General features: G+C 41.5%; 7 protein-coding genes across 7 annotated transcripts; 1 reads left to right on the forward strand and 6 right to left on the reverse strand.

The window, feature by feature from the left end:
* Window positions 1–2,992: 2,992 nt before the first annotated feature.
* On the reverse strand, window positions 2,993–3,306 carry EAF01_001558 (uncharacterized protein; the record flags this gene model as incomplete). Its single annotated transcript, XM_038909808.1, has 2 exons — window positions 2,993–3,190; window positions 3,259–3,306. 2 exons carry the CDS (start codon window positions 3,304–3,306, stop codon window positions 2,993–2,995), a joined length of 246 nt encoding a protein of 81 aa, XP_038774620.1.
* Window positions 3,307–4,059: 753 nt separating this feature from the next.
* Window positions 4,060–4,924, reverse strand: EAF01_001559 (uncharacterized protein; the record flags this gene model as incomplete). Its single annotated transcript, XM_038909809.1, has 3 exons — window positions 4,060–4,299; window positions 4,634–4,843; window positions 4,898–4,924. The coding sequence occupies 3 exons, from the start codon at window positions 4,922–4,924 to the stop codon at window positions 4,060–4,062; spliced, it is 477 nt and encodes a 158-aa protein (XP_038774621.1).
* A 588-nt stretch (window positions 4,925–5,512) lies between these two features.
* On the reverse strand, window positions 5,513–5,893 carry EAF01_001560 (uncharacterized protein; the record flags this gene model as incomplete). Its single annotated transcript, XM_038909810.1, has 2 exons — window positions 5,513–5,813; window positions 5,886–5,893. 2 exons carry the CDS (start codon window positions 5,891–5,893, stop codon window positions 5,513–5,515), a joined length of 309 nt encoding a protein of 102 aa, XP_038774622.1.
* A 914-nt stretch (window positions 5,894–6,807) lies between these two features.
* Window positions 6,808–7,365, reverse strand: EAF01_001561 (uncharacterized protein; the record flags this gene model as incomplete). Its single annotated transcript, XM_038909811.1, has 2 exons — window positions 6,808–7,188; window positions 7,270–7,365. The coding sequence occupies 2 exons, from the start codon at window positions 7,363–7,365 to the stop codon at window positions 6,808–6,810; spliced, it is 477 nt and encodes a 158-aa protein (XP_038774623.1).
* Window positions 7,366–8,208: 843 nt separating this feature from the next.
* On the reverse strand, window positions 8,209–8,682 carry EAF01_001562 (uncharacterized protein; the record flags this gene model as incomplete). The annotated part of the gene is made up of 2 exons (XM_038909812.1): window positions 8,209–8,530; window positions 8,591–8,682. The coding sequence occupies 2 exons, from the start codon at window positions 8,680–8,682 to the stop codon at window positions 8,209–8,211; spliced, it is 414 nt and encodes a 137-aa protein (XP_038774624.1).
* An 889-nt stretch (window positions 8,683–9,571) lies between these two features.
* Window positions 9,572–10,818, reverse strand: EAF01_001563 (uncharacterized protein; the record flags this gene model as incomplete). Its single annotated transcript, XM_038909813.1, has 5 exons — window positions 9,572–10,029; window positions 10,089–10,248; window positions 10,361–10,429; window positions 10,454–10,709; window positions 10,748–10,818. The coding sequence occupies 5 exons, from the start codon at window positions 10,816–10,818 to the stop codon at window positions 9,881–9,883; spliced, it is 705 nt and encodes a 234-aa protein (XP_038774625.1). The 3' UTR covers window positions 9,572–9,880.
* Window positions 10,819–11,932: 1,114 nt separating this feature from the next.
* Window positions 11,933–13,376, forward strand: EAF01_001564 (uncharacterized protein; the record flags this gene model as incomplete). Its single annotated transcript, XM_038909814.1, has 3 exons — window positions 11,933–12,179; window positions 12,230–12,319; window positions 12,376–13,376. 3 exons carry the CDS (start codon window positions 11,933–11,935, stop codon window positions 13,374–13,376), a joined length of 1,338 nt encoding a protein of 445 aa, XP_038774626.1.
* Between the last annotated feature and the right edge of the window lie 749 nt (window positions 13,377–14,125).

Below are 14,125 nucleotides of genomic sequence, written 5' to 3' on the forward strand. Positions count from 1 at the left end.
ATTCAAGTTATTTAACTTAGCCTCTTAATATTAAATGTTTTAGTACTTTAAAACGAGAATATAGTATTTAAATTAAAGGGTTTATAAAAGTATATATTAATTATATCTCAAAAGTCGAATTCTTTATAACTTTCAAAACTATATATCAATGGTTAATCACAAATCAGAATATGAAAGCTGAGTTTCAAAAAGTAGGATTAGTTCCATTTGATCCTAAAACAATGCTTTCTAAATTAGATATTCGAATTCATATACCTACTCACTCCCCTTTCAATTTAGATCTTTGGGTCTTTCAAACTCCTTATAATCCTACAAAAGCTCTTTCTCAATCAATATTAATTAAATCTTAAATAACTTATTATCAATCAAATTCTTTTATATCTTTATTTGAAACTATACTAATTCTAACTAAGAATACAAAGAGATTAGCATATAAGAATACACTTTTAAGTATAGAAAACCATACACTTTGAAAAGCTAATAAAACATTAAACCAATATCAATATACAAAAAAGATACAAATACGTTAAGGAGAAGTACTTATTGAATAAAAAGCTATGGATATATTATCTTAACAAAAAGTTGATATTCAGATTCAACACAATAAGCATCAAAATAAAGGGAATTCTAATAGAGAAGCATCTTCTAGTCGATATTGTAGTAATTATAGAAAAACAGGTTATAATATAAGAACCTGTCAAATTGATATAATAAATCCTAAATTATTAGATTCTTAATAGTTTTAATTAATTGAATCAATGGTTGTTGAATAATATGAATTTGAATATATCAATTGAGGTGAAAGTGATCCACTTAGTGATATGATCCACTCGGTGATGAATCACGTTATATTAATCATCAACATATCTCTCAATTGATAAGATATTAATAAGTGATTTAGTATACTTATTATAGAATCTCACACGTTATAAGGTCTAGAATATATAGAAATCAAGAATTTACTCGAACAAATGTAGAGTCATTGTAATTATTGTACTCTTCCTAGCACAAAAGATAGTCTAAATCCACCCCTCCAACTTCCAAATCAATCCTAAGACTCCGTAAAAGGGCCCCAAAAAGTTCATCTGCACTCTCTATCCCAGGTAATGGAATAAGCTTTGAGACCCAATTTTGACTTACTGGTAATTAATCTCATGGAAAGGGACATCTTCCAAGAAGCTATGAAGATCTATGAATGAGTTTCAATCCTTCAATTCTCCATCCTAGCCTATCCACACCCTAGACGACATTCCTCTTAACAGCCAAACCTCCTGTTGCTTCCCACTTCACTACCCACTTCATCACCCTTCATACCTTACAAACCATGAATTCCTTTCAAACATCACTCCTACTTCGAGTGTGAAGAACCATTCAAGCTAATCTCCGCCTACTTGCTAGTACTAGCCTAAAATAAGCGATCTCTTGGCGCTTCAAGCCTACCCAGGTGACGATTGAGGAAGACGATAGGAAATTACTGATGTAGATTTGTCTTCAAGGGAACTCGAAAGCTCGGCTTGAAAGCTAAATACGAGTGCTAGCAGTAGTATTCCTTTTGAGAATATGGGGAGCAGGAGTGTTAGTATTTCCATTAGGAAATGATAGTTTAGGTGACAACATTGATTTCTCCACCATACGTTATTCGTTGTAAGTGAACTAGACAGAAACTACTCTCCATAATCACAAGCGCGATATTCTAGTTCATTTTCCGTAGATTTATATACCATACCTCGTTCGCGTGAAATGCGAGCTCCTCCTCTGTGTTCTGTGGTCTCCCTATCCTCTAATCATCATTCCTTTCCCTTGTACTCAGAATCGACCAATAATCCTACACATTGCAATCCGACGCAGCAGCTATTAAAATATCATCATGCGTCCCATAAATCGAGAGCCACCCTCTCAAGATACTTGACACTCACTAGCGTTCCTTAAGCGATACATCTGGTTCTATAAGTCGAGATTGATGTTGATTCTACTCAAGCGGGCTCTAGTTTTCTCAAAGGTCTCGACGAACGATCATACAAATAAATCTCATACAAACAAAGAAAACAGATCTCTGATTTATTGGGAAAATCTAGTTGGACTGATAATTGGTAGACATTCACCTGATAAGTTTCTGAGATCTAAGTGGCACGTGCTAGAAGATCCGACTGCGTTTTGTTGCATGTCTGCTACAGGCTGTTGGAGCCCATAAGCCCTTGTAACTTTTAGGAAGTGGCAGGAAAGATTTTCCTAGGAACTCTTCTCCTTTTTTCCCTCCCACGTCATATCACATCCCGGGATTCCCATTTCCCCTGCCACTTGCCTGCCATTTGCCATCCTATCTACGCACATGTTTATCACAACTGCATTTTCAGAAAGAAAGCTGTTCTTCATGTAAAATGAGGACATGTTGAGGGAAAATTGTTTAATCTTGCCAGACCTATCTAGCACCACTAACTTGATCCTAGCCCAAGCCCCAAGCCATATTTTGTTTCGCAGCCTCATCGGACTTCCAGCCTTCTCTCCAGAACTTCTGTAGATCCCATCATATTGTAATATTGCCTCCTCAACAACACTTGGCAGATTCTCAAGAGCTAAACGTGCTCTCTCAATTGCCCTTCTTTAGAGACAACGACGGACCTTTTCTTTTCTCCATATCCGAAGTTGTTCCTCGTCTTGTTCAAATTCCTCATCCTGTAGAAGGGGCCAATGATTAGTCCCGAATGAGAAAATTGAAAGAACAGTGATCAAAACTTACCTATTCTGTTAGCTGAAGCTCCTGCTCGTGGAAATTAGGATCCATTTTCGAAATGGGGAGTCGATTTGTCGGTTTAAAGTTGCAGATGATTTCTGGCTGTAGAAAACTCGCATTCGTATTCGGAAAGGTAGATATCAAGAAAGAGCGACGGATCCTGTAAGAGAAGCAAGAGCTTTAAACGGCGATTGAACGGGCAACGATCGACCGTATTGTGGGGACATTCAAGCCAATCCACACCTTTTAGACCATACCACATCATTCTCTAGCTTCTCTGATGAGATTGCGCAAGTTCTCCAGAGCTCTCATTGCCGAAATCAAGGCCAGTTCTCTCTCTATCTCTGCGACTCTTCGAACAATCTCGCGCGCCATTTCTTGAATCTGTCTCGTAAGTTCGATGAATGACTCATCAGGCGTTTCAGTTCTTGAGTCTTGAAGATCTCGGACAGCTTGATTCTGAGGAGGATGTGTTAGGGTTACTTGTGATGCGAGGGAAGAGAACAAATGATGAGGCTGAAACTTACAAGTCTCGTTAATTGATCATTTAGCCTAGTAGTGTTGGGATTAGCCATATTACATGGGAATCAGTTCGATTAAATTGAAAACAGTGTGCGTAAACTTTGGATTGTAAAAGTTTGGACTTAATTACTGTTGAATATGAATAAGGATTTGATGAGGTTGAATGGCTTTCGAGAAATTGTGGGGTACAAATATCATCCAGAGAGTAGGAAGTTTGACGTCACGTTATGTGTTGAGTTTGTTTCCAGAGAAAGTCATTGAGGCAGATGAGATATCGCCTATCATGGATCAGAGTACACACGAAGTTCCTCGAATATCAAATCCGTCATCCCAAAGCCAGATAATTGCTAGCTCAACGTATGTTGTGTCCCATATTCCGTATATCCTTTCCCGCGACAAACGTCTCGAATTTTAATACCCTCGTTCTGAGTTTAGATTGGTTCTATTGAAGCACAATGTCAGTGATAATTACGTATCTTCATTCCTCGCAGGAGTGTGACAGAGCAAGTCGAACAAAATATGAGATATCTTACCTTCCAAGCAGGCCCAAGCAGCTTGATGAAGCAAATGCGCCTTTCTCTCCTCATCACTTATTCCCTCCGCACACAAACACCACGCTAAGTAATACTTGTAATAAGCCAGTTGACCGTTCGAAAATTGAATTATCCTTCTGCAAGTTCTAACCGTATAGTCTTCTTCTTGAGTGATGACACGGGAGGCTAGGATTTGTTCGACTTGAAGTGTATTTTCTTCAATTTCATTTATGGAGCTGTTGATTCTGACTAGTATCTGGGAGAGGGATAGGGTCAGAATGGCTTTACGTCGATCTGGGAGGGTATTCTAGTGTGAGCCAACTTAACATCCATGATTTCGTACTTATTCTTCTCGATTCTGGATGGCATCTTGAGATTGTTGTAGTGGGTTGCGTTGAAGGGAAGTTGTATCTTGATGTGAGAGGTTTGATACAGATAGAGGTGTGATCTTGGACTTGAGGTGAGAAGGTGAAGTATCTGGGCCGCTTCAAGACTTGGAGGATCTATAGCTCGCTAAATTAAATATTCCACTAATCAATGATACGAGCAACATGTACAAATCTAGAGACCGATCTCAATAGAAGACGGGAAAGTGCTCGATACTTCATTTCATTCTTTAGAGCCACCTCCCCAAGCGCAATTATCAGTATTGTGACCCACGGCCCTTAAGATCTATTCAAAATGCTCACATGAGGTTGACACTGACACGCATCTCAACATAACCCATCATGTCTCCCCAGTCTGCTCTTTCTCAGGATCAAGTCTGGAGTACTCCAAGAGAACCTTATCTACTTCCTCCAATCGAGCAACACATTCCAAATCCACCTCATTAAAATATTCGACCTACTCCTCCAGCCTGCCAAGACGATTCTTCCAAGATTTCAGAAGGGGCGATATATCGAAATTTTTGCCAGAAAGTTCCCGTCATCTCCGCTTCGATTTTTGCTATTTTGAGAGTTTCGATCTCCCGTTTGTGCTCTTGTATCTCTTGTTGAAACCTAGCGAGAAGGAGGGCAAACTCGTTGCGCATCTGGACACATTTGGAGCGGTGGTTTTTCTATCGATATCTTGTTAGTTTAGGAGAAACGAAAAGGTTCATGTTTTGACTCACCGCTTCTTGAAGGAATGGTGGAGGCATAATTGATGCTGGTACCGGATCAAAGTTTGTTGTGTAGAAGTTTGATGAAGTTGCCAATAGCTTCGGGACTTGGATTGAATGGGGGTTGTGTGTTTATAGATCTGTGATCAATGGTTTCTCTACAATAAGGAAGTGGGCCAATAAAGACTCAATACTAAAGATCGGACCCAATCATCTAGGTAGATTTTCATGAATGTTGAGATGATTTACAATTCACCGTTTGTCCACAAAGATATATCGGCGCTACATTTAACCTCTCTGTAATTTAGCTCCTCTCTGCAATCCTAGGATGAGTATGGCCATCGATAACTTTTGCTATAGTTTTCATGGGCTTCATGAATTCTAGAAACTCTTTCCCTAGATCTCCCATAAAATCACATCGAAAACGTAGGTCTGCGCTCTATGTCCTCCCCTGATCCCCGTATCCAGTCCTTGTATTTTATCGACTCCATTCTATGACCCGACGATACTATATTCCATCACTTGAACACAGATATATCAGCAATTATCTTTACACCCAGCTCATAGTAATGTATGGAGACGACCAGAAGCTCACCAGTCGAAAGGCAACAGGTCTACTTACATAAATCACGACACATCTACCTGCCCATCCTTGTTTTCATCAATAGTCATATCTGCATCTCCATCTCCAGTTCCATCTCTCTCTCCATCTCCATCACCAGGATCAGCCAAACCACAACAGTCCTTATGCTCAGCCCCCGTCTCCTGTAACTTCTTTGTGATATTCTTCAGCCGCTCCTGAATCCCCTCCAACTCTGCGATGTGCTCTTCATTCTTTTTCTTATGCTGCTGAAGCTCCTCCTGTGTTACATTGATTTGTTTGTTTAATTTAAGAGCGTTCTGATCGAAGTCCGCGCAGGATTTTTTTCTTCATAGAAATTGTCAGTGAGATTTCAAGCGAGCGTGAAAGACACAGGATCGATATTAAAATCAAACTTACGAAGCCATCTTCAAGCTCTAGCGATTTGGACATGTTTGTTGGTCCGCAAAATTAAGACTGGTTTGAGTCGTGGAATTGTCCCTTGGGTGGTTTCTGTGTATTTGTAATTCGAAAACTTCCTGAATCTCAATGTGGTGAGAAAGTGAAGTAAATAGGTACTGATTGAGTGGAGAGAATCATTCATTCATACAAGCCATAGAAAAAACATTATTGCTCAGAATATTTAGCATAATAGTATGAATCTGACAATGATATCCGCAAAGAACATCAGAGGATAAAGCAAACTTTGACGCCTTTTGTATACGTCTGAAGCTCCTATTCTTCCATATTTCTGCAAATCTTTTTCCAACATATTATACTGCCTACTACTACCACATGCTTCCATCTAGACTCCAAAGCCAAGAGCATATTAGAAGACATTGATCCATCATTGTTAGCTTCTTTTCTATAAAGAGACAAGACGTTAGTACAACTAGAATATGAGACCACTCAGCGCTTTGTATCCTTTTCGGACAGCAAAGAGATTGATGTGGCGTACCTGGTTTCTGATCCTTGTCCAGTAATTTGGTACGCGAAATTCGTGCTCTTTGCTGCATCGAACCAGTGCAAACGAATTCAGGTCCTCGTGTCTAGTCCACTCGAGGTTCCATTTTCTATCAAGACGTCCAAAATCAGTATGTGGTCAGAGTATTATTGAAGATGGAGTGCGCGAGTTGACTTGAGTTTGAGGCATCAAATCCTTAGATATTGGGGAGAACATACGATTCGAGGCTCATTCCCGCCGCCAACATCATCACTAGCTTGAGTTTCTGAGCCTAATAACTCCGCCAGAATAATCTTCTTGACTTTATGAAGCAAGTTTGCCTCGTACAACGCAAGCTTCTGGCTCAATTCATACTCCTGGTTCTCCATGAAAATGGACTTATATAAGGCTAACTTCTCGTCCAACTCGCGCTTGATCATTGATTTTAGTGTTTTGGGAATTGGAGGCCTCTCTGAAAGAAGTGATATCCTTGAGAACTCTCTTTTGAAGAAATTCGCGAAGATTTTTTATCAGATGATCGTGATGCTTGATCGTGATCATATCAGCCTCTCTGGATGTTCTGAGGTCTATGATCTCCGTCTGAAGAGTTTTAATCTCTATGACTTGACTCTCAAGTTGGTGTTCCCGATTCTGCAAGCGGATTTCTAGACTTTGTATTCTGCTTGCTTGAGATGCAAACTTATTTTCCTGCTCCGTTCGTCTTGCTCTAGCTCCATTATTGGCCAATTCGAGATTTTTGATGCGATTGAAAAGTGCGGGCTACAAGGCAAGTTGATCCATTAGTCAGTTTTGTTCGCTGCCAAAAATATAAGCAGATAAGAATCTCAACAGGAAACATACCGAAACATGTTGTTGATGGATCACAGTGACAGAATTTCCAGGTGCTAGAGTAGCACCGAGAATTCCAACTCTCTCGAGTTCCTGCTGAGCATTCATTATGGCGGTGGCAGATCTAAAAAGGATTAGGGGGCTAAGTTCAAGTGCTGGATGATTTGGGATACGCTCTCATCTGTGTACTTGAGGATATTGACAGATGAGAAAAACGAGTTGATGGATAGAAGACTTACATTGTCTGTACAACTGAAGACCTAGGGTGTGAGTAGTGGGGCTCAAAGGCTGATTTGGTTGGAAAGACGTATTTCGTTGTGCAAAAGATGAAGATAATTGAGACGAGGAGATGAAATTTTGATGATTGCAGACGCAATTAAACACAAATCCACAGGGCACCTTTTTTGCTTTTTGGAAGGTTTTGAAGTAAGAATTACTCCACTTCCGCATCAATTGGAAGGATCATATAGATAGCTTGCTTCTGAGTGAGAGCTCTTGCTTGTGTTGTCATTGTTGCGTATCCGCTGCGATTTCAAAAGGGAAGGAACGAGTGTGTCCACCCTGCCACCAAAAATGACTTCAAGATATCTTTGCCAAGTACTCAAACATTAGTACTTCACTCCAGCCAAGATAGTTACTGATTATGAAGCAAGCATCTCTTCTCTTATATCACCAAAAAAATTCCACATCAATTTTTCCAGAAATAAACGTATTGCCTGCCTTGCGTTCTCATCACAACACAGACGTGAAGCAGTGAGGCGTTTCTCGAATTCAATTTAAAAAGATTCAGTCATCACAGCCCCACCAACGAAATCTCATAGTTCCCAAACTTCCTTTTCTAAATCCATCTTCATAATGAACCGAATCTTCAGTTCTGTCATACACCAAATCAAATTCCTTGAGGGCTCTTGTAAATTGAATACCACCTGAAATAGGATCATCTTTGCCTATCTAGCCTTGTTCGTTGTCTACCATTGCCGCTTTCAAGCGTCCCGGCCATGTTTGCTGTGGCCAAGGTTGTTCACTATTCAACGTATTACTTGAACTGTTCAAACCATGTTCAAGACCTGGCCAGTCAAAATTCCAAATCGCTTTCATGTGTATATTTTTTCCTTCTTTCTGGAGCGATTGACCTTGGTATCTCGTCAAGGAAGTTGTATCGTGGAGTGTGACGTTTATGTTTCCGCCGTAAACTACATGATTTGCGATACTTCGCAGGGCTTTTTGGAGGCTCGTGCGATCGATATCCAAGGTATCTTTCTCCACAGTCATTCTTATGGTATTAGTATATATGCAGCTCTGAGAGAACGCTATGGTGGACCAATGAGCATACCCCTTGCAATATCCTTTTTTTGCCAGGTCGACAATCGCTTGGCATGATCTTTGTATCACCTCTTGGTCCAAGACACTCAAGTTTTGGTTCATCTTGTCCATCGAAATCACTTCTAAGTCGTCCCCGTCGTCACTTCTCATCTCTATTCGAAGAAGTCGTGCATTACAGCCTTTGATCTTCACTACGAAGTCAATTACTTGCTCACGTTGCGAAGTTTCTGTGTTCACGATGCTATGAGGACCTTGTATCATCATCCATGGCTGGGGACCTTCTCGAAGTTTCAAATGCAGAACTCTAGATGAGCACTCCAAACAGTTCTTGTTGATATCTAAAGTGACATTCTCGGCAAGAGTAGATAGGTCTGAAGCTATGCTTTTAGATGTGTCTTTAAACTCAATTGCAAATAACTCATGGTAGCAGCTCCGAAGCGATTAACCTACCTTTGAAATCCACCAGACTTGGAGCTTTCTCCTATGAATTATAAGATACGACTTCGCCACAAGATAATATTCGGAATGATGCTTCCGTATATGTGTATGTGACTGACATTTCTTAAGTGATATCTTAGATTCGATGATGATGATGATGACGTCATCTGACATGAATAAGTATTGTCAACAGTCTTATTATAAAACAAAAGACTGAGAATGATTGACGAGGCTTCGTGATTCTTTTCTTTAGCAATGAAGTATATAGGTCTCAGTGCCATCGCAGAGTATCTCTAGCATCGACGATGTTTTGAATCACGATCAAGATTTTGACAGTGACATCAAGCCCGCCTATGACCTTTCAAGATTAGACAGAGAGTTCCAATCAATCGCCAGCAAAAATGGCATCGCAATCTCCAAAAGAATTTCAAGTACTGCGTTGAGAGGTCATAGCTTATTTTCAGGAACAAAAACTTCTTGTCAACATCTTCGTAGCTCAGCGAAACTCCGCGAGCAGTGTCTTCAGGTCATTCAACCCAGCTAGCCTCGCTACCAGAGTCCGCAGGAGCTCCTGGTCACATTTTCCACCCGTAATATGCACAGGACAATCAGCATAATTCGTTATGTCTTAGGCTATATGACTCAATTGGTACTATTCTCAGTGTTCACTCCAAAGACGCGGTCGAGATCAGCTATATCTATCGCACCACTAGCTTAGAGGCTGATTTCGATGGCTCCATACTAGCGATCAAGAGATCCCCCAAAAAGTTACGACACCGTTAATTCGTTTGAGAATCTGGCATATAGTCTAGCTAATAATAGCCAACTAAAGGGAAAAAATGTCACATAGGCACTCCAAGAATCACCCGACCTCATTCAATTCTGCCAAAATAGTGTTGTCCGTTTCCACACCATGCCTCTTCATTCCAACTTCAACAATGCGAGCTCTTTCTGCTGTCGAGTCTTTCGTAAACGTGAACGTTCGGACTTCACAATTGTTGTAACCAGTACCTATTGGTTGGTTATAAGACAAACTTCCAGGGAGGGAGGATATCTTGACGAGAAAATACCTTTCTTCGGATCACTGACTGTCCCGTCCTCAGTCAAGTAATAAAGGAACCCTCCATGTGCCACTAGAATGATATACTGTGCTTCAAGCCCATAGAGCCATGCTCGAAGAGCAGCAGCCCGTGTTTCGACGGCTCCATGATTAGGTGCATAGAAATCTTTCTGGAAAATAACACTTGATCAGTTACAGGAGCAACTTTCCGGATGCTTAGAATCCCTTTTGATACCACCTGAGATTTCGGCTCTCCAAAAGCAGCCAAAGCATCACACAAACCTTCGAATTCCATTCATCCTCCATTAAATCGAAGTCAATCTTCTCCGCACCAAAGGCTAATCCCTCATCCTATCACAGTTTGGGAATTTCTACGTTCTTCAATATGTCCAGTGAGAACCCTATATCACAAGGTTTGGCAATAACTTCCTGAGCATTAGGCACTAGAAGATAAGGAACCTCAGGTCGGGCAAGTGTATTGCTAAATGAAAAAAGAGTGGTTTCAATGGCACGGCGATGGGGTGATGAGAGAATTAGGTCAATCTTATTATGATGCGGGAATGGTTTGCGGAGGTTCTGACATTCTGTACGACCTCTAGGAGTTAAAATTGGATCTGGAATGTGGAATCGACTCTGTGATGGGGATCAGTAGAGGAATGAAGTATGTACGGAGGGGTAAAACGAAACTTGACATTGTGTTCGGCCTCGGCGTGTCGAATAAGATAAAGAGTTGGAGGCATTTTGCGGATAGTGAATCGTTCTAGGTCGTGTTAAGATAGAAATTGATGCTGTAAGTAGGAAGTAAGAATAATCTGGGGAATAGTAGATCATGAACAAAGAAACCTGTCCAGAGCGCACTGTTCACTTCAACTGCCTTTGGTTGACTACCTTTGAACCCTATCTACCTTGTAAACTTCAATACAATATTTGACTCGTTACTTGAAAGTTTTAAATGATCGGGGTTCACTGCCAGCTTTTATATATCCGTATACATTCGCCCATTTGTGGTTGAACCCGAACTTTTGATAACGTCATGCACGATACAGCTTTGCTTGAAGGCTTACCACAAGCATTTATCCAGAGATATCAACTCACAGGCAATCAATCTGGTGATAGATTCAAACACATCCATGGAGTCCAAGGAGTTGATATGTTCGAAAGAGGTTACATGCGACGTTGATGTGAGCAAACGATGGTGGAAGATGCATGCACGGACCGCTTTAATCTCACCACTCTATTTTTTCCTCATGATGATAATATCCTTCCTTGGCGAGGAAAACTATCATTCCATGAATAAGGTGGATATTTGTCGACTGCATGTGTACCCCGGATGTCTTTCTTCTAGATATCAGACTGAAATCCAATCCTACACCTACTAGAGTTATTCCATTCGTCTAGTTTCTACACGCGACACGCGATACGAGATGAAATGACTAAGGAACCTATGCGAGGTATACATCTCCTATTCCAGCAAGCACTCCTGTCACACTATCAAAATGGCCGATCAATCCACCAAGATCTGTATCCGAAAGCTTGTATCCAATTCTTTCCATCAATTAATAAGGTTAAGGACCTGCATAAATTGGAACGTCTCCTTCCCACAAATCTTACCAAGTAGTTGGTCGGACCTCTCTTTGTGTCCCCTGTCAATATGACGTTATGCACATTAGACAGCGTTGGCACCAAGATTTTACAAACATATGAGCCGCGTCGGTGGGCTTGGAACGCGTGTTGGAGAGAGAGGTAATGTATTATAAGATAAGTTGAATGTCTCTCATATTTTGTAGCAATCCCTCTAATTACTATCCGTTTCTTCCCTTACTGTCTCGACAATTCAAAAGCATCAGGAAAATCATGGGAGGTTCAGATTCGGCAACCGAAGGAATTCTTCCTGTTTTTCTAGGAGCTCTTCAAGCTTCATTAACAGTCCTCTTAACAATAAGCTATGGAGTTATTACATCGAGGTTTAATTTGTTGAAGGAGTCTTCCACAAGAGATATTTCGAAAACGGCTGTTAGGTTGTTTCTACCTGCGCTTTTAATCACAAATGTTGGAGAGGAATTGAAAGCGGATACTGCATATAGATATGTACCTGTTTTGCGTGAGTTTTGTCCGATTGTCTGTGTATGTATAAAGCTAACAATTGTCAAGTATGGGCACTGATATATACTTTATCATCAATGGCATTAGGAATGCTTCTTAAGAGAGCTTTCAAATTTCCCGCTTGGTGTGTACCAGCCAGTAAGCTCTCATTCTCTTCCCTATCCCTCAAGCTCAAGCCTCTAACAATCTCTCAGTATGCTTCAACAACACCACCGCGCTCCCCCTCCTCTTAATCCAAGCCCTCGACACAGCGGGTATCCTCACCAACCTAACCATGTCCGAATCCGACACCCCCTCCGCAACCCTCAGCCGCGCAAAATCCTATTTCCTCGTCTCTTCCATGGTAGGAAATAGTCTTACCTTCGCGCTCGGCCCCAAACTTCTAGATGACGAAGAAGCCCCCGACAAGCCCGACGAAGATTCAAAACCAAGCCACACACACAGTCCCACTGAAAGCGACGAAGAATATGCGCATCCCACCAACTCCGCCGGACGAACCGCAGAAGAAGAAGAAGAATACTCAAACGAAACATCCACTCTTCTTCCACGCAGTATTGCCCGAAGTAGAACTACTGCCGCCAAAAAATCAAAGCAAGAATGGAAGAAAATCCCTCTCAAGATCCGAAATGTGATATCAACTCTCTATAGTTTCATCAACGCCCCGCTCCTGGGCGCTCTCCTCGGTGCCCTCCTAGGTCTCACCCCCCCTCTCCACCGCATCTTTTTCGCCTCCCCTTCATCCGGCGGTATCTTCAAAGCCTGGCTCACCACCTCCCTCAAAAATATCGGCGAGCTATTCGCCGCCCTCCAACTCGTCGTCGTCGGCGCCAAACTTTCCTCTTCCCTCTTACGCATGAAAAAGGGTGAATCGAGCGGCAAAGTCCCCTCACTCGTCGTTCTCACCATCTGTTTCATCCGCTTTATCCTATGGCCCATCGTCAGCATCGGAGTTATCTATCTCATTGCTTCTCACACCGGATGGTTGGATAACGATCCCATATTATGGTTTGTGTTGATGTTGATGCCGACGGGACCACCGGCTACGAAACTCACAGCGCTGGCGGATGTGAGTGGTGCGGATGAGGAGGAGAAGATGGCGATTGCGAAGTTTGTGACGGTGGCGTATGCTGTTAGTCCGTTGATTTGCTTTGCGGTCGTGGGGAGCTTGAAGGCGTCTTTGGCGCTCAAGGGGTGAGAAGCGAGGGAAACAATAGTGGGTGGTTTTCGTGGGGGTTAAGATTAGATGGGGAGGTGATATAGAATGCGAGATGGAGTTACTTGGGGTACATAGTGGGTATTGTAATATATTGGATATACCTTGAGGTTTTTCAAATAGACATAGAATTGAATAGAGCGTGTCAAAGCTGTCCACACCTCTAGCCGAATAAAACTGAATGGACACGCAAATGTTCTCAACAACTGAGAGTTTTAGCAATGCAGTAGTCAGCGAAAAGGAATCACAGAGCCCTCCTAGCCAAATCTGAATATAATCTTATATTCTGAATTGGGTTAGTGACGATTCAGATACTGATACGGAGGCTCAAGTTCAGGACTCCCCCAAGACACCTAAAACCAAAGTTCTCATCCTTCATCATTCCCTCGCAACATGGATGTACCATGATTCGATGTTGAAGGTGCATGTAAATTTGGTCCTAGCTATTCTTATACAAAAATCAATACCTTAATTCTTCTCCATTTACATCTCCTATTCGACCTCGTTTGTATTGGTGGCTTGAGAAATCCTCAGACGGTGCTCGACATTCACATCCATATTGCATTAAATATCACCTGCCAAACTACATTGAATAATCAAAATAACGTATTTTGTTATGCAACATTATATTGAGTACATTGGATACCAAGGTAAAGCATCCAGGTATCTATAGACTATGGATCACTTTTTAACACAAACGCCGAGACTCCTACAATGCACTCGTTCTATAC

The sequence above is a fragment of the Botrytis porri genome, assembly GCF_014898465.1.
Source record: "Botrytis porri strain MUCL 3234 chromosome Unknown BPOR_002, whole genome shotgun sequence".
NCBI lineage: Eukaryota > Fungi > Ascomycota > Leotiomycetes > Helotiales > Sclerotiniaceae > Botrytis > Botrytis porri.